Below are 20,175 nucleotides of genomic sequence, written 5' to 3' on the forward strand. Positions count from 1 at the left end.
GTTATACTTTCAAGTGTCATGTGAGAAAATTTTACAAAAAAGTGTCACATAGGTTGCTCACACATTTCTCATTCTAGTTTTACAAAGCAAGCAAATAATTAAGAGCAATGCCTTTTTGGTACGTTCAAAATACAGTTAAACTGTGTTGCTTCGAGTCTGTGCTAACTAGAAGAATGCTGTATGAGTGACAATTTTCAAGTTCCCAGTATTGTTTTGTATCTGCTCCAATTCAAGTCAATGCTACATTAAATAAATTAATTTAAAATCTCACCTTAAAACTTCCATTTACTTTTATTTATATAATACATATCTCTTGGACTTGTATTTATACTAATAATGCATTAGTATATCTCATGAACTTGTGTTTGTACTAATACATATACTAACACATGAAACATGTTTTTCCAGGCCTTCAGGTGGAGGCAAATATTGTATTGGAGAAAGGAAGCGGTATCGCTCCTGTAATACTGATGTAAGTAAATTTTGTTCCACAGTAAAAGTATAATCAGCTTGTCTGTTTTACATTTTAGCAGCAGTAGATGCATTTTTTCCCAGTTCAGAAAAGCTGTGAATTCTGCATTTTATTGTCAAACAGTCCTGTAGGGCACTTCTATATTGCAGGCACCCTCCATGTTCTGGTAAATGTTAGGATCCCTGTCTCAAAATGATGCCCAGCTGGTGCCTTCACATTAAGGCCTGAAGTAAGTTCAATTTTAGTGTCCATGTTAAAGGTGGACAACGAACATTCCACATCAGAGCAAAAGTCTGTCTAGCCCAGTGTCTTGTCTCTCAGCAGTGGCCAATAACAAGTGTTTTGGGAAAAATTATGAACTTTTGGCAGCCAAGGCATATCTTCTCTGTGGACATACTGTATGAGTTTCCAATAGCTGGGTGTCTAAATATTTCTTGAGCTCCACATCATATCTGTACCCCATTAACTGCCACAAATGGAAGTATCCTCCACAAATCCACTTTTAAACCCTCTTATTCCTTTTATACCTTTATAACTTCCAGTGCTAATGTGCTACACAATCCTCTTATACATTCTGTGAAAATGTATTTCTTTTAGTGTGTTTTAAACCTGCTATTTTGCCATCAGGTGTCCACTGGTTCTTGTGTTACCAGAATGATCATGTGGTTTTATTTTAGAGCTGAGCCTATCAAAGAATGAACTGCCACTGAGTGGGTGGGACATCATACAAATGTATAAAATCAAATTATAAACCTAAATTACAAATTCAAGTAAGTTAAAAATTGAACCAGAAAAAAGTACACACCGATAAAGAATTTCACTAGTAAGTTTCCAGGTCAGTAGCACTATAAACATCAACAGGCTTTCATATTATTTTAGCTTCAAATTCATCTTCATTTTCTTCTTAAATCAAGAAAGTTTGTAACAGTGGCAGAGTCTATACCTAAAGGTGTTACTTCACCTGTTTACCTTTTGATATATTTCAGCAAAAAGTACAATAGTTAATATGCTGATTCCTTGGAAAAAACTTGGTTTTATGATCATTATTAATTATCGTAAGTATTAGTTCTGCAAACTTCTCTGTGGAGGTTACTCTCATTATTAGGCAGTATTACAAATTTCCAAATTAAAAATTACTTTCTTACTGCTAATCACAGCTGCTCTGTTCACAAGCCAAGAAGTATGTTAGGCCTTTTGGCCACAGTGTTGTAAGAGAAACTGAAGCTGAGCTGCTTGTCTGGTAGGAGCTGTAAAACTTTTCCAGTCATACAACCTTCCAAATCACAGTGCACCATTCTGAAACTTTGACAATCTTACTTTTTTGTATAGATGTGTATCTTTGCACTTGGCTGTCTTTGTGCAATTTTCATTTGAATTGATCCAGTTTATCAGATGACTCACTGTACTTAATTTATCTTCCTCTTTATTTTCACTCAGATGGTCTTTTTGTAATTGGAAGTCTTCATAAGCAAGAAATTTTTCATAGTTCCAATTCACAAATGAAAATGTTGAGTAACACTAAATGTGTTTCTTATTCTTGCAGTTGATAGGAAATTAACCTGCAAATTCACCAACTAAGTAATGATTCCTTATTGAAATCTGTCTGTTGAAACCTGTCAGTCAATATTTAGTAGATTTAATGTATACTTTGCTGAACTAGTACTAGTTTGTTTCTGTTTATTTCAGTCAGGATGTTGTGTACTACTAAATTAAGTGCCTTATCAAAATCTAAGCATATCCCTTTATCCTTTTAATTTAGCCAGGAGTCATAAAAAGTGTTAGTTGATAAAACCTATTTTTAGGGAGCCCTCCTCCCTTAACTCTTTGAGGACTTTTGTGAGGTAATTGTCCAGGCATTCTTATTTAAAATGTTTCTCTCCGATAGATATTATTTAACATCTGCCACAGTAACTAGTATACAAGAAAGTTCACATAATATGTAATCCTACTTCCTCACGAGTATACAACATTTTTTAGTGCTTTTGTATTATTAACAGTCATACTATAGCTACCTAGTGATACCATTGAAATGTTGCTATGATTTGTTTTATTCTACCATATTTTATTTCTTATTGTCAGACACTTCTCAGACAGTTTTATTCTTAGTTGGTTTTGCTTCTCTTATTCTCTCTTTATTTGTTTATTACTGAGAGGAAGCTTATAGGGTCACAGAAGGAACATCTAGAAGGTATTCGAGGAGGCCATTCAGGCTATACCCTGGCTCAAAGACAAAATCAGCTGTCACTAGATGGTTCTTAACCGGTGGTTAGGCAGCTGACCTGTTTTGAAATACCTCCAGTCTAGGAGATGTCATTAGGTTTCTTCAATATCCTTACAGTCGGGACAGTTTTCATAAAATATACTGTATGTTTTCCTGTCCTTAAAGACCCTTACTTACTCTTAAAAAAAATAGCTGATAATATTCCCTCTATGGGAGCCTTTCCTGTGTTTACAGACTACTATCATGTCATTTCTTAGTGATCTTTACGCTAGACAGTTTCTCTGTTAATAGCCTTTGGGATCCCAGTAGCGCACATCTTCTTGAAGTGTGGTGCCCAAGTCTCTGCACAGGATTCTAGCTGAGGTCTGTCAGAGATAATTGGAACTTAGTCTGTCATCTTAGTGATGGGATTCCATTTATTCATTTCAGTATTGTGTTCATTTTTCTTACAGGCGTGACAATATTTATGTAGTCTGTGTTGTTCTGTAATGCCCAAATCCCTTTCTTAAGACCTACTGTTTAGGAAGTCATTCCTCAACTTGTGCTTGCACAGTTGATTTTTCCTACTCAAGTATAGTAATTTGTGTCCGTTGCTTTATTTCAAACCACTGGTCCAATTTATCAAAATCTTTTGCAATTACAGTGCTCTATTCCAAAATATTCATTCCCTACCTATACTCAGATTTTAATTAATAATTAAACATGAAATTGGAAAGGAAACTTTGAATTTCATTGTCTGGATCTTAAAAACAATCTTGAACAATTACAGACTCAGACCAGGCAATTTGGAAATGCCATTCTTACAGTTTGACTGTGAATAATTTTTTTAGCATATTTTTTGGGTATGATTTTCCAGTGCATAAACATAAGAGTACTTACAGAAGTTTAAATTTACTGCCTTAATGGTTTAGACGATTGTAGTCTATTTCTTTTATACTAATATTTAGGGTTCTACATAACTAAGAATTGCTGAGACTAGTAGATTTTGTTTCAAGATTTATGATAGTCCTTAGTGCTTGAGATTTTTAATGGAATAGTATGTTTGATTAATGTAAGCATTAAGAGCATGCAAGTCTGTCATTGTTTTTATGGAAAATGTGTTGTTTGTACATCTTTTCTATTGAAGTTTATTTTACATTGTTAACATTCATTGCCCATCTGTAATTTTCAGTGTAGCACTCCCTAAAGCTCGTACTGTTCATAAACCAAAAAAACTTCATTTTGACTTCATTTTTCTTTCAGACATGAGTTGGTTCTGTTGCCCTTTCTTTTGACGGTTTTAATTTTTTGGAAATGGTGCACAGACTCCTACTAGGTTTATTTCTCATCAGACACTTCCAAAACCATATATGAGTTCTTAATTCAAAAGGCATCTGCTAATGGAAACATTGAGATCAGCAGCAAAGAATATTAGTTAATGAGTTCTGGAAACAAAAGGGTGGTAGAAAGAACATGCTCATCAGAAACTTATTTTCTTCCACCAATCACACAATTTCTAACAAAAATATATGTATTTTTCCAACCATAGTATTTTTAATTTAAAAAAAATACAAAATGCTAATAGAATTCCAAGGCACATAATTACTCAGTTAAAGTAATTAATTGTCTGGTTTAAAATATGTAAGTGTTTAAGGTCAGGTTGGATGGGGTTTTGAGCAACCTGGTGTAGTGGAAGATGTCCCTGCCCGTGGCAGGGGGGGTGGAACTGGATGGTCTTTAAGGTCACTTCCAACCAAACCATTCTATGATGTTTGATTCTGTGATATTGTTGCATCAAAATGCATCCATGATCACCATCGAACAAGAGATCCAAGACTACATCTCAAAGATCAAATTGTGAGAATTTTTTTTAAGAGTATAAATATGGAAGTCTTGATCCCTCTTTACTGATCTTCATATTTTATTGATTTGTCCTAGTAAAACTATTTAGAAAAAGTGTTTCATTCAGGGGCATGATTTATTTAACTTGTAAGGGGAACTTGGTGCAGTTAAAATAGCAGCCACTTAAATTAGTACCTAAGCTCATGGGACTGAAGAATAGGGTGTAGTGACCAGTATCAGAGAGATTCAGACTCAAGCTTTTAGGTGGGTCAAGACTGATCCTTCTACTGGTTGGAGAATATGATGCAAAGTGGCAAATTTAATTTGTGTTGCTGTTAAAGAATATTTTAAAAATTCTTATTATTTTATTTACATAGATATTTTTAATTTTCACTGTTATCATCTGACAGGTTATTGAATTGAAGTAGTTGCACTACTTTTTTTTTTCACCAGTGAATGTATTATATTCAAAAATATATTTTTTAATTAAAATTGGATAATAGAGTGATTTATAGAGAAAATTTTAAATTTAAATACTGTCTGTGTCCACTATTTTAATTTATATAGTGAATTTTCTAGTTTCTGAATCATATTGCAATGGGCTGGCTGTTATAAAAGCTTGATTAATACATACTGAGTATCACAAGTTTTATGTTAATATTTGCATTGTGCCGTAAAATTTTATCATCCGTGTTTATAGAAGCCCTTTCACTTGAATGCATTTCAGATTCCTGAACAGTGCTAACTGGCTTAGATATATAGGAAGACAAGTAAAACTGTCATAAAATGGACTCTTTGGTTGCTTATAAAATTCAATATTTGTTAACACCTCGGATTTCTGTCAAACAAATTCTTTTCTCTTTCAGTCTAAAAATGATTTTAATCTGTATTTCAAATACTTAGTCTGATGAAGCTTGCAATTTCAGCAGGTATTTAAACATTGATAACAATGTTTAATGTACTATCTAAATTTTGGGTGTATTCAAGGTTAGTTGTCATTATGTTGAACCTGCTCATGCAAAATCTGAGAAACACCAAAGAATTCTGTTTCTCCTATAATTCTTTCCAAGATAAATTTCACTTACATCTACCCTTATTCCAAGTTAAAAAGATAGTTTACAGTTTTGTAATTGGTAATGCAAAGTAACAAACATTTAAATGAAAGCAGTTCTTATATCTTCATGCTTGGAGACTGGTAAAATTTAGAGCTAAACATGATACCCGTTCTCATTCTTAGCCTTAACAAAATGCATTTGTCAAGGCTACAAGTAAGCAGAGGTGATACAACTCTCTGGAAAGTGTTTCAATTTTTTTCTTGAAGTCTCAATAACATGTCTCAGTACAGCTGCTTAGTACAGTATAATTGAACCTGCAGCTCTTACCAAAATAATTTTAATATTTTCAGCTCTTTTTAATGTGTGTTTATAAGGAGGTAGCTGATGAATGAATTATGAAGCGTAGTTTGATGTGGTTCTGATTGTCCAGGTTTTGAAAACTGTTATATAACACTTACCTTTGTTTAAATTACTTCAGTTACTTCATGCCAGCCTAAGATTGGAAAATAAACACTTCCAACTGTAAAGCAATAAAGCAAGTTTCAGAATCAGAGCCACAAGACAAAGCAGGGAACCACCTCCCAGTCTCTTGCGTGACTATGTTTGCAATATAAGCATATAAACATTTCCTTTTATGTTGATATTTGGAAGAAATTAACCTTTTTTTGTCTTTATTGTTTTAGCCATGTCCTTCAGGGGCCCGTGATTTTCGAGAAAAGCAATGTGCAGATTTTGACAATATGCCTTTCCGGGGAAAGTATTATAACTGGAAACCCTACACTGGAGGTAATAGTTAGCTTTGCAAAAATGTTATCACATGTGAAGTCTTCGAAATTATGTAAATGTTATATAGAGAGTGATGTTTCTAAATATAATGTTTTGATTAAAATATAATGAGTTAAGTTTGCTAAGCTTATACTTTTATCAATTGCTAAAAATGTTGCAGAAGAGCCATCTCTCTTCTGGTAGAGTTTTGTTTTACTGTGAAGGGGACTGAGCATCATTACAGGAACTCCACTTTAAAAATATGGAGCCCTTCTCCATCTGCAGTTGCAATGGAATTAGAGATTCCATAGGTAATCTGTAAGTGCCTTTCATGCTACAGTGATGAGTTCAGCATGAAAAAATCTCACAGTAAGTTTTCATTTCTCAAGGTCAGAATATTAGGAAAAGGAGAGAGAAGTAAAAGCATTTATAAGAGTCTCTAAGGACTGCTTCAATAATAGAATTATAAATAATTGCACTGTGCAATAAAAGGATATTTTGCAGCAGGGAAGAAGGCTGTAATTTCTTTTTCTTTTTGAAACAGTTTAATCAAGTTTAGTTATGTTTCTGTCATTGTTCAAAGGTTGTAGGTTGCCCTTTTATTATTTTGTTTTTTCCTGTTCTAAACCCTGAGTGAATAAATCCATGTTCCCCTTTGAGGTTTTTTATTTTATTGAATGGTTTTAGTCTTAGGATTAAAAGCCTAAATAGAATCATTGTGATCACATGGCCTGAGTTGTAGTGTAATTCAAAAGGACTAAATTCCTAATTGAAAGAGTCTGATCTTGGTTTTGAAATTTACCCTGATACACTTCTAGCACTACATTCTTTTGTTATTCTTGTTTTTCAAATGGTATCCTTATTGTTTTAAGTTGCTGAATAATCTTTCGGGTTGTGTTAACATAGTGGAATCATTATGGAGCCAGCCGACCTTGCTATGTCTTACTATGCATAATAATCTTTTTTGCAAGAAAGAAAAGTCAAGTAGAGAAATCAATAAAGGGAAGTTAAATAAAGTATGTACATGTGTCAGGTATGAGATAAGATTATAAATTTCAGATCTGTTTATGGATATATGTTTTTACCTAATTGTTAACTTTTCAAGAATTCTGTTGGGTTTTTTTTTCATTCATTTTTGTTGTCCAGGTGGGGTTAAACCATGTGCATTAAACTGCTTGGCTGAAGGTTATAATTTTTACACTGAACGTGCTCCTGCAGTAATAGATGGGACTCAGTGCAATGCTGATTCACTGGATATCTGTATCAATGGAGAATGCAAGGTTACAAATGTTTTATAAAGTACTTACGGATTACTTTGTTGTGTCTGCTATCTCCTACATTTAGTTACAGTACTTGTTTGTTTCTTACATGAAATGGGAGTGTTGACAGGTCAAGTTGTTAATGAAGGAGTAAGATTGAGACAAAAAGATAAAAAAGGTATTGCATAAATTAGACAAATAATTTGAATTTCAGTAGCTGCTTTCAGACATTCTTAGTATCCTTCATTTTGTCTTCTTTTTTCTTGCTTTATGGTTTCTGGTGAGGAATCTGTGGAAAGGGCAACAGGAGAGGAACAGATTCCTTGCCCTGTTCCAAGACCTGTTCCATCACTCCAATTAGAGCTCCACCCTGGCTGAAAAACAGTAAATGTGAACATACGAATCTGTTTGTCTCTAACTAGTTCGTCCTGTTGCAAACAAACAATTCTACTGTTAATGTAATTGAAACAGAAAGTTGTCACTATTGCTTTGTAGTCCCAGGAAAAAGTGTATAATGATGCAAGTATTTGCCATTTACTAAAAATCTGATCATCTTGGAAGATTCCTGTAGAACTGCATTATATTAATTTGAACAGAACTGGAGGTCTGTACCAAACTTTGGGTTATATACATCCCACTGCTTCTTCAGTTTAGCAAAGTGTTTAATTATGTACTTAAGTCTAGACATCTGAACAGTGCTGGTGACTGAAAAATTATTTGATGTCACTGAAACCACTAACCACTAATATAACTAAAACTTAACCTGATGCTTAAATTCTTTGCTAAACTGTGGGTTGAAGATGTATGTTTATTGAATAACATGATGAGATCAAAAGCATTTGGCATGTATTAGTAAACTAACCAAAAAAAAGCACAAGAAATAACCTGTGGAATGCTGGTGTACTTTATATATAAGAAGATTTTAATAGTTTTGAGAAATCTTTAATAATCAGACTAAATCTCAAGTTGAGAACGAACTATGTAGTAAAGTTGGGCCTCTGTCTTCTTGGTGCATCAGAAAGTTGAAACATAGTTGGTTAGAATAATACTATTTTGTCAATTTTTGTAAAGTATTTTAACTTCTCTTACGGCCTACGTGTTATATTACCTGTTTAGAAGATGGTAGATAATATTGCTAGACAGTAAACAAAGTTAAGTAGCTGCCTCCTTTTTTGTATAAATCCCAGAAAAAAGTTGGCAAGCTGCAGTGTTCATTCTGTTTACATCCTACTTGTTCATTATCTCTCCTTTTTTTTTTAAGGATCAACTGTCTCTATTTTCATTAGCTTTGTAATAGGATTGAATCAATATAGGGAGTTAATCATTGTTCACTGTACATAGATTTCTCAGGTAGATAATCAGAAATGTAATGTACTTTTTATGATCAGTTATAGACACCTCTTTTTTCCAAAGGCTTCTGAATCCTATCTAATACAGCATGTAATTCAGCCTTTTCACTGGGTTTCATTCTGCATTCATTCTTACAGTGAGGTCATTTACACTTTACATTCAAATTCATGAAACTAATTGCAGGTTTTTCCCGGAGGATGTGGAAATACGATCTATGAAGCTGTAAATGCCTTTGGGAACGATACTACTATTTATACTCCATAAATATTTAAGGAACACACAGCAAATGTTTACCTTAACAAAGCAATATAGGTGGAACACAGTTGACTGTCATAATATTAATAAAAATATCAGTAATCATTTATTGATCACTGTAATAATTACATTGTTTGTAAAACGCTGTGAGATTCCTTCCTGAAAGTCACAGTAGAAATACAAAGTACTTATTAATCAAGATTTGGTAACAACCCAAAATGTGGATTGTTTTCCTTTCTTATTTTCTTTCTCTGGTAAGTGAAAACCCACTTATGGTAACAGCTATGAAAAACAGAGTAGATGAAAAGAAGAACTGAGTATCTCAAACTTGAGAGAAACACTTCGCAAAAAACTATGAATATGGTGGGACAGGACCATCATCTTCTTAAAATATTTGTTCTTATCTGTTCTCAGCATGTAGGATGTGATAATATTTTGGGGTCTGATGCTAAGGAAGATAGGTGCCGTGTTTGTGGAGGAGATGGGAGTACCTGTGAAGCCATTGAAGGTTTCTTCAATGATTCATTGCCCAGAGGAGGTATGCACATACATGTCCGTTCTATTGCACAATGCATTTAGATTACCTTTTAGCAAATAACAGTGCTGCATTAATTGCCAGCATGGCATTGCTGCTGGTCATTCGCTTTGACTCCTTTTGCCTTGTTTTCTTTTTCTGTATTAGTTTGGATTTATGTCAAATGCAATATGTTTCATTACTGAATACTTAATTCTCATGGTCTTTAATGGACTTAAAAAGAAATGGGTGGGGGTTTTATTATTGCTTAGTTATGGTGGTATAGTAAGAGTAATGTTGTGTATGATTTTTTAATGTGTGTGGTAGAATCTGATACTTAGTCATACATGAAATTTTAGAATAGAAAGAATCCAGAATCTCTTAAGTTAATCTTATTAAGAACTCAGGAAATGTATATAGGCAATTAGTTTAAAGCTTAGCTCAAAAAAGGCAATATTAATGTTGCAATCTTAGTGTTAGCAGTTTTGGGCTCCTGAATATAGGAAGAGGATTGATGCACTGGAGTGAGTCCAGTTCAGCGAGGGACCACTAAGATTACTGGGGTCTAGAGTGCTTGCCCCTCTGTGAGGAGGGGTTGAGAGAACTCAGCTTATTTAGCCTGGAGAAGAGGGGATTTGTGGGGACCAAGTATCAGCCTTCCAATACCTATGAGGAGGTTATGGAGAAGACAGAGCCAGACTTTAGACAGTGATGGGTATGTGGTGGGAGAAGCGACAATGGCTATAAATTGAAACAGGACAGGTGCTGACTGAATGGAAGGAAAAATTTTTTCCCCAGGAGGACAGTGCAGCAGTGGATCAGGTTGCCCAGAGAGGCTGTAGTTTCCATCTTTGGAGTTTTTCACAACCCAGCAGGGTAAAACACTGGGTAACTTGGACTGATCTTTTAGCTGACCGTGCTTGTAGCAGGAAGTTGGACTAAATGTTTGTCTGAGGTCCTCTCAAACCTGAATTATCCTGTGATTCTAAGGTCATTTTTTACATTAATTACTTGTGATACACTGTTGAAAAGACTTTATTAGCACTTAAAAAGAGGAATTCCTGACTACATGGTAAGTTCTTGCTATCACTTTCAGATTTTTATATGAAATTTAAAGAGTTTTCCTTTATATCACATGAAATAAAATGTTCAAGTATATTTGAATCCTGTATTTCATACTAGTTTTTAGTAGTAAATAATTTATTAATGGTTAGTTTCATGACTAATATTGATTAACATAAACAACAATAAATAAAATTTACCTTTGTCTTATAGGCTATATGGAAGTGATTCAAATTCCAAGAGGTTCTGTGCACATTGAAATAAGAGAAATGGCAGTGTCGAAGAACTACATTGGTAAGAGCATGGTTTAAATAGCAGACTGTTACTAATTCAGAGTTTATGTTGTGTTTTGAAGGTACATTTTCTGGTTTGGCCAAACCATACACATAGTAGAAGCAGCTGAGGGAATTGTTAGCAGTTAATATTAGGTTGTGATCAGACAGTTGCAGTGGTTAGTTAAGATGTATTCTGTTGAATGGAGCTAGTGAAATACACCTTGTGATTCCTCCTTGTCCACTCAATGCAAAATCAGGTCAACTTCACTATAGTTATAGTGTCAGACTTGAGCTGAAGTGCATGAGGAACACTCAAACGACCTGTGGTCCCACCCAGAGGTAGTGTCTTCCATCTGGGAAGTCTCTGATTTTGGGGGATTATACAGTTTTAAAACAATTTTGTTCTTGGAACGATTATTCATCAACAGCTATAGTTACTGAAATGCTAACAATACTGTCTCCTTATCTTAAGACAATTTAATGTATTAATTCCACAGTATTTCTGTGTTGCTGTGTTGTAGGGACTAGATGCCATCCCTGTTTTATAGATAAGGAAAATGAGATGCAGAAAAGCTAGGTGCTTAATTGAGATCATTCAGGCAGCCTGTTGTAAATTAAATTCAAATTCCTCAATTATTATTCCTTTCTTTAAAGCCTGTGTTAAATTTGCTTTCTGGGTTTTTTTTAATACTGATATGTATAAATCTGGCTTCACTGAACTCGAGACAGCATACATTTCTGAAAGTCTCTGTATCCTGATTTGCATAGCAGTTCGTAGTAGTGCAAGAACACCCATTTCTTAGTCAAAAATAGACTAGAGAGCTGATTAGTTGTTCAGCAAGCTAACAGATTAATACAACAGAAAGCTATTAACTGTTTAGGCTGAACAGCAGCTGACAAGGCTACTTTTGTCAGTCTGTACTCCATGTAGTTGATATATATAACACTAACATGTTGGAAAGGATTATGATACCTCTAAGTATGAGTTAGAAGGGCTATTATCCTCTTAGATACATTAATTCCTAAATTGATTATATTGATAGTAATGGTACTTTTTACAGTTGGATGCCTACTTTTCTTTCTACTTGCCCCCAACCTTCAGTAGTTCAGCAGATAATCAATCTCCCTCCATTCTGCAGGAATAATAACACCACTACTCCACTCCAGCAGTAGAGTGCTTGTTATTCTTTCAGCATCACACTCCCTGTGGCCCCTCCCCCATGTCAAAATATACTGTGTGTAAGGTTGCTCATATATCCTGTACTGACATTGCAAACAGAGGTGGTGGGAGAGAGGCATACAATGCATCCTATCATGGTTGTTTCCTGCTAAGAGCTATTCCATGGGCAGCTGAAAACCAGAACAAAGAAGATAACTCTTAGCTCCTACAATTAAGTAGTTGTTGTTCTGTTTTATAAGCAGGGGAAAGTGATCGGGAAAAGCATTTAGATTGACAGCATCTGTATAAAATGAATGAAAAATGTAAATTTTTTGGCTTAAATAAAAAATACAGACAACTTCATTGGTATTTAATCCAGCCACAGATCTAAAAATGTGAAGTGGTACATGAAGATTTTTTTATGTGCTTGTCACAATTTCAAGGGGTTTCCTGAGTTTCAGGCTCTCTCCTCATTACCTTGCTTCATGCCACAGAAGTTCTGACTGCACAAATGGGGATTCTTCTTCACTAGTTTCTTCTGTTTCCAGTTTTCAAAGGTGCCATTATATCCTCATGAAAGGTAATCTCACTAAGTTGCAGGGGCCATTTCATTTTGTGGTGGGATATTTTGTTTTGTGAGTGTGAACCAGATCACTGCTTTAGGACCACCAATTTCTGGGGAAAGGAAGGAGTTCTAATAATAATAATATTAATTAATACAAGCAGAATGGTAATTAAAATTGAGTTTATTATGTTAAAGTACATACCTGAAAAGTGCTGTTTTACAGATATTTCTTTAGTGGCAGTGTCAGCTTTACAGCTCCTTCCCTGTCTTTATGGACTTCCCTCTGTTGTTCCAGGATGTATTTGTGTGGCCACACCGTGTACCAGATTAGAGAACTGATTCAGCTGAAAATAACCATTTACACATATTACTATATTTTGTTTTATGTAGACTGCTGCCAAATATGTGACCACAGTGTAAGAAATCAATTTCTCCATTTGGAAGTGTACAAAAGAAGGAAAAAACACAACCCTCTTCCTCTGTAGCTGTCACACTGACTTCAGAGTTTCTTCTTTGTTCATTTCAGTTAGCAGACTTTCAAACTAACTTGCAACAAACACGCCATGGTTCCTTAAACTAAGATCTGGTTCTTTTGCAACCCATGGCCTCAAATTTAGGCTGCAGTTAGACATTCAGCAATTCAGTTATCTCAATAGGACCTCTCCTCCCTTCCCGTGTCTCTGGCTGGTCATTTCTGCACCAATATCGCTCCTAGTATTGTCACAGCAAATGCATGTTTCTGCAGCTGCATCAATAATTCAGTATTTTAAACTGATCTGTCCAATAAATAACCCAGCAACAGCAAAATTGCGTGTTTTCAGAACCGCTGAAAAAATGTGTTTAGTAATGGTGTTATCTTCCCTTAAATGGCTTGATCCAGGGTGACATCTTCCCTTATATTCCCCTTATGCAACAGGGTGTTGTGTGCTTATTTTCTGTGGGCTTCCTGCATTCTCAGGTTCTCATAAATTAGGACATTAACTTGTTCCTTCTGTCTCATATGCTGATAGCATTATGCCACTGCGTCACCACTGTCATGTAATTATGTTATTGGAATGCTATTTGAAAGTGCTTGGCCTTCACCTATACATAACAACTGACATTAGGTAAATCTATTTACAGAAGGCAAATGCATTTTTCTTTGGCAGTCAGGTAAAAAATGGACTGCTTTGCTTCTGGATATGCATTAGTTTAAGTGTATATAGCATACATACTATTGATAGCATATAATTTCAGAATTATTAATTATGTAAACATGTATGAGAACATTTGTCCTCTTGTGCTTATTTATATGTCTCATTTGTTGCTGTTCTTATGTTTCAAATAATATAAATATAGAATTCACTTCATTATTTACTCTTAGGAGATACTAGACATACTGACAATATGTTTGGGATGGATGGAGTGTCACAGTAAGAGAGACTTCAGTATATCTTGGTAGCTTTGAGAGACCCTGCAACCTTCCTTTAATTAAGTTAGATTTTGTAAAAACAGGATAGCTAGAAATTTTGGCTATGTGGAAACAGGACCACGGATAGAACAAAATACTGATGTTCAGCTGAAACAGTTATTTCATATACCTGTGTAAATGAGATAAATAGTGAAGTACTGTTCCTTTCTTTTAGTACAGTACTGCTTGCAATTTGTCTTGTTCTCCTATACTTACTTTTTTTTACCATCTCCTTCTTGTACTACAAAACCTATATAGACAATAAAGAATCTGAATTACTTTGAGAATTCCAGATAAGTGAATGGGCCAGGGTCAGAGCTAGTTTCTTCACTTAAAGCACGTGAGTGTTTCCAAAGTAAATCCAGGGAATTCAATGGAATAAGACATTGTGGAAAGACATTCCTTTTCAGATCTTATGGTGCTGATGGAAATGGTTACTAGTCCCTGCTGAATATGTCTGTCACCAACAGAACATTACTGCCTTTCCAACTATCTCCTGCTCATATGAATGCTCTCTGATCTGTTTTAGAAAATTTGAACATCATTGAGACTTTTTCCCTAATTATTTAAGGTAAACCATCTGTCCACACAGATGTAGTTGAGAATAAAACTTGATCATAAGTTGTCTTATTCCTTATGATTGTGGTGTGAGTTTGTTCCCTGTCTAATAAAGTCAGTTATTTGTCTCAACAAAAAATGGCATGGCTATTTGATCATGTATTTCCAACCATCATTTTGCCTTTAAGAACATGTTTTATTTAAAGTAAATACGAGTGCTGAGTAACTTGGTAATCTTTACCTTAAGTCAAGAAGTCAGTATCTAATTAACAGAATATTCCCCTTAAGATACAAAGTCAGTTACCTAGTTAGAAACTTAATCTAATATTATTGATAAAATATCAGACATAAATCCCTGAATAATATGTGCTTGTCCAGCCTAAGTGGTTGATGAGCCAAGAACTATATGTTTTATCTACAGTACTTTTATGGTTTAAGGCTGTAAATTAGGAATAATAGAATATTTTATCAGATTAAGTAGCTAGTATTTGGGTTTGTAGTAGAAATATCTTGGATTTATGCTTTTAAGAAGGAAAAGAAAAAACAGTGAACAAAGGCAACAAAGCAAGAGCTGATTGGCACCATACATTAGACTCAATGGTCTTTCTCTTTTTTTCCTCTGCACAGTATCTGAGATACCTATCCCATACTCCAACTTCTTAGTCTAAAGACTAGATTGAGAATTGATTATACATTTGAGACCTACATATATGTTACGTAGAACAACATACATTGCACATGGGCTCAGTTTTAAAGTTGAAGATATATTGCAAGTTGCATGAGGCATTCTGATTTGTTCCATATAGCATCTGCATGTTGAAATCTGCAAAGTGTGCCTGCACGTTGGAGATTATTGTGGAGGCAATATCGTCAAACTACATGAGGGATATTTTGACCAGGGCTAAAGAAAAGGCTTTATATTGCTTGGAAAAATACTGATACTGAGCTGAAGCTCACATACTTCTAACAGATTAGTAGTTTAATTTGCAATGGCTTCTCCATTATAAATGCTGCTTCCAATTTTTAGGTGGCTTGTATTTTTTTTTAAGCTTTAAAATCTGAAGAGGATGACTACTATATTAATGGTGCCTGGACTATTGACTGGCCAAGAAAGTTTGATGTTGCTGGAACAGCTTTCCATTACAAGAGACCAACAGATGAACCAGAGTCTTTGGAAGCACTAGGCCCTACTTCAGAAAATCTCATAGTCATGGTAAAGTTATAATTAATATATTTCTGAAATTTCAAATACGTATTTGTGTTCTGATAAAAGGCCATGAATGAAGTCAAAATAGATTGTGTTTTCAAAGAGTATACAGCTTGCCTAGCTGGGACTTTGCATTTGTGTTTTAACACAACTTACCTTTCAAAACTGGCGAACATTGTGATGAAACAGGGATAAAGTTGGAAGAGCCCCAGGAAATGTCACAGAAAATGCCGCATCTCTGTTAAATGTGGTTCAGAGTAACAGTAGCTGAAATTGTAAATGGGATGTATATTATATTTCTGCATACTGCTGATACATTAAAATGTTGAGATACAGCATGACAGTTCCTGACAATTCTGTAGATGTCAGTGATTTTAAGCCTGGCCTGAGTGTGAAGTGTACTCTTACCACAGCAAGAGCATCATGATTTGGCCCGTGTTAAAGTGTGTTGCTGTGACATGCATTGCTCTGAACAGATTGTATAAAATATGAGAATGTAACAGAAGATGTGACCAGGATCCTGATACCCTTTCTCTGACAGCAGGCAATAATAAGCCTACTGTTGTGCTGATATGTTGAGGAAGAGTATCAGAACAAGGTGATACTTGCCCAGTATCTGCCAGATTTGCAGTTCAGGGTTTGCTTGAGCCAGATGGGATATTTTTGTGTATAGAATGATTGTTGCCTGGATATTCACATTTTAGGCAGCATTTTCAAACACCTGAATCCTGTTTTTTCTTCTGTAGGTGTGTGCAAGCTAGAGAGTCTGTATAGAATCAGTTACACAATGATTATAGTGCCTTTTCTTATTCAGTCAATGCCACTGACTTTCTTACTGAAAGTTCTCTGCTCTTTTGTCCCGTGGAGATAGGCAGATGTGCCTCTACAAAATATCACAGAAGGTAGAAGGCGATGAGAAGTAGCTCTAAGATGTGTCAGATTGCTGCATCTGACATGAAATATATATTATTAGCAAGTGAAGGAAGAAGTTTGGTAGAGAGTCAAAGGCTAGCATTGGACAGGTGGTAGGTGGAAGTGCAGTGCAACAGTGAGAGCAAACAAAAACTTGTGGTGATTGTTGCACTTCTGTCTATATCACCTGCAGTGATTTGGCTGCAGCAAGAGTTTTGATATTCCTTTAAAGGAATCACAGGTGATTCCACCAAGCTAATACTGTTGGCTGTTGCATTAGAGGAAAACAATGACCTCATCACCGTTCTATTGCTGTTACTATTGTGACTATTACTTGAGTCACTAGAACGGCAAAGGGCAGAGCTGGGTTCATTACTGCTATGTGGGTAGCTCCTCACAAGATTTCAGTGAGGACTGCTGCATGTTTGCACAGTAATGTCCTTAACCAACTTTGACCTCACATAATTATTCACCTGTCAAGTTAAATTTCCATTAAGACATTAAATTTATGAAAACTGGCTTTTTAGAACAATTGTGTCAAGATTAAAGAACTGACAGAAGTTATAAAGTTGTGTTGGGGGGAAAAAAAGACAAAGCTCACCATAGACAATAATACTTTTCTTTTGTGTATGTTTTAAAAGTTAGTCTGGATTCTTTTGGGAATACCTAAAAGAATTACTATGGCTTCCTTTATTACTTTTTTCCTTTCCACAGGACATAACACATACCTAGATTAAATGTCACTGTAGTTGCCCTCTGCTTGCCTGTTTTAATGGTATAACCAGTTGTTTTCAACTACAGATTCTGCTACAGGAACAAAATTTGGGTATAAGGTATAAATTCAATGTTCCCATCTCTCGCACTGGCAGTGGAGACAATGAAGTTGGCTTTGCGTGGAATCATCTGCCTTGGTCAGAATGTTCTGCCACTTGTGCTGGAGGTAAGACATCAGGCAGTCAATCTGCAGGGTAAACTGAATTGCAAGGTACACTTCACTACATAATTATCTAGGTAACTAATGGAAAACATTTCTTTCAGACGTGCCTCAAACCCTAATTTAGTGAAACAACATTTATTTAATCACAGCAGATTTTGTTCTTTTCAAGTACATTTAATATGCTCGGATGTTTTTGTTAAATACAGTGTTATCTTGACACTGTGTGTCTCTCTGCTGATGCTTCTTCTGAGATTCTTTTGTAGCTGATATGTTTGCTTTTCACAGGAGCTTTCTTGATAAAGGACATCAGAAGTTTTAAGTAAGAACATTAAAAACCAGAAGGCAAATAAGGCAACTGTAAATAAAGGGATATGTCTTTGTGTGTTTGTAGGTATGCTTCACATGATCCTAGTCAGCCCTTCTGTCCTCCAGCCACCAAAGTTTGGGATGCATACTGGCAGATCCTCTGTAGCAGATGGTAACAACTGGATTATACTTCTCAGCCCATACCAGTATCTGAGAATTGTTGCCCTTTGGCAGCAGTGGGGGATTTGTAGGTTGTCCATGTGATTCATCATGGGTGCCCTTTCCCCAGAATTTACTCTATTCCTAATCCTCCCTCTAGTGGCCACCAATGCAATTCTTTACCACTAACTGGGAGAGCAGGATGGTTGGCTTCCTTGAAAGCCAACACCATTGCTGCTGCAAGGACTGGTGAGTAGAAGTGCTGTGTGAACAGGATCTTTCTTCTCTCTCGAGACTGAATACATCATCTCCCCAGCATACCGCTGTTTCATAAGATACGGGAGAGTGCTTTAAATTTCAGTTTTCTACTGCACTGTGCTCTACCAATAGCAAGAGGAAGACACCATATTTTTTAAAGAACCTTTAGACCAAACATTTGTCCTTTTCTCTTTTTTTCTGGCTACTGGAGGTAGCCATGTTTAAAACTATTGTGACTCATCTTTCTGCTAGTGGCTGTTGCTAGTTGTTTGCTGTTTAAATACAACTGTTTGCTTAGCCATATGTAATACAGAAAGGACAACACAAATTCGCTTCTGTGCCTCTAAGTAGAGAAAGTCTTGAAACAAAATAGAGGAAGGTGCAAAGTATTTTTATTGTTCATTTGTTGGATTCCTGGGTGACAGATTGCTTTTTTGACTGCTATTTTAGTAATGGTGTGTCTGGTAGGAAGGGAACATTTTAAAGAAGTATAAAGAAGGGAAGTGCTAGCTTATAGCAAAAGATAGTTACAAGTATCAGAACCTTACAAGTACTGCCAAATCCTATTTTTATAATGGCAATGAGTTAATGATATTTTTGAAGTCATGGGAAAACTCCCATTGGTTTAGGTAGAGACAAGATTTTAGCCATGGATCTTCTGTCATGCAGGTCGTTGTTATTTCACTGATTTGACAATATACAGTGGAAAAAATAATTGGCTCTGAAGGAGTAGACACTTGTCTAGATTAAAACTTTTTTACTTAATTCATTAACTTTTAAGGGAAGATTTACGAATCCCTGAAAACTGCATACATTTATTAATTTGAAACTTGGGAGGGGGGGGTGGGGGGTGGGAATTTTCTTCGGTACCGTACAGTGGCTAAACCAGACACTTTTCTCTCCTTTCTTTCAGCTTAGTATGAGGATATACTATAGTCACTTATTTTCACAGAGCTCTGTGCTCAGGGAATAAATATTTAATTGTAGCTATAATTCCTGTTAAAAACTATATCTGCTTTCTCCATATGAGTACCTGCTATTCCCTCTAGTTTATGAAACACCCTTTGCTATATGCCAAAAGAAGACACAATCCTAAGAAGGAGCTGAGTCAGGGAAAAAGAAAAGGGAGACAGAGGTTATAGAGACAAAGGCAGTAACTGGGAAATGATGATGTAATAATATGAAGTGTTGAGAAAACTTAGAAATGAAACCACTGCATGGCTTTGTTTATTTCTATAGGATTAATTATGAAGTCCATTATTGAAGTTCTATTTACTTGAACTCTGTCTTTAGAAGAGACGTTTTGCTCTACATCAAAGGATAACAGGATATTAAACAGTTAAAGAATTTCCCACTGAAAGTAAAAAGGACAATAAGCATGTGTGAGGAATATTAGTATGGAAGTTACTTTTTATTTATGAGGTTAAAAAAGTTATATACTGGATTTGGGACAGACTGTAAACAAGTTGAAGGCTTCAGCATTTTCCTGCCTCTTACTGTAGCTGTTGTAGCTCATATGTACTGCAAGGACTGATCAAGGTTTGGTCATATGATATTCCATCTTAATCCAGCAAAGCTCTAGATGATGTAGAGCCAGATATTCTTTTATATCAAA

General features: G+C 35.4%; 1 protein-coding gene across 1 annotated transcript in view; it reads left to right on the plus strand.

Moving 5' to 3' along the window:
- The window catches only part of LOC104160987 (A disintegrin and metalloproteinase with thrombospondin motifs 6), a gene marked incomplete at its 5' end in the record, with an annotated part of 53,051 nt that overhangs the window by 8,878 nt on the left and 23,998 nt on the right, over positions 1-20,175 (plus strand). Inside the window, 7 exons of the mRNA XM_009699257.1 lie at positions 409-472; positions 6,253-6,355; positions 7,481-7,614; positions 9,613-9,736; positions 10,988-11,068; positions 15,831-15,994; positions 17,702-17,840. Of these exons, the coding sequence (XP_009697559.1) occupies positions 409-472; positions 6,253-6,355; positions 7,481-7,614; positions 9,613-9,736; positions 10,988-11,068; positions 15,831-15,994; positions 17,702-17,840 (809 nt within the window). The remainder of the gene's footprint in view (positions 1-408; positions 473-6,252; positions 6,356-7,480; positions 7,615-9,612; positions 9,737-10,987; positions 11,069-15,830; positions 15,995-17,701; positions 17,841-20,175) is intronic.

The sequence above is a fragment of the Cariama cristata genome, unplaced genomic scaffold, assembly GCF_000690535.1.
Source record: "Cariama cristata isolate BGI_N322 unplaced genomic scaffold, ASM69053v1 scaffold25854, whole genome shotgun sequence".
NCBI lineage: Eukaryota > Metazoa > Chordata > Aves > Cariamiformes > Cariamidae > Cariama > Cariama cristata.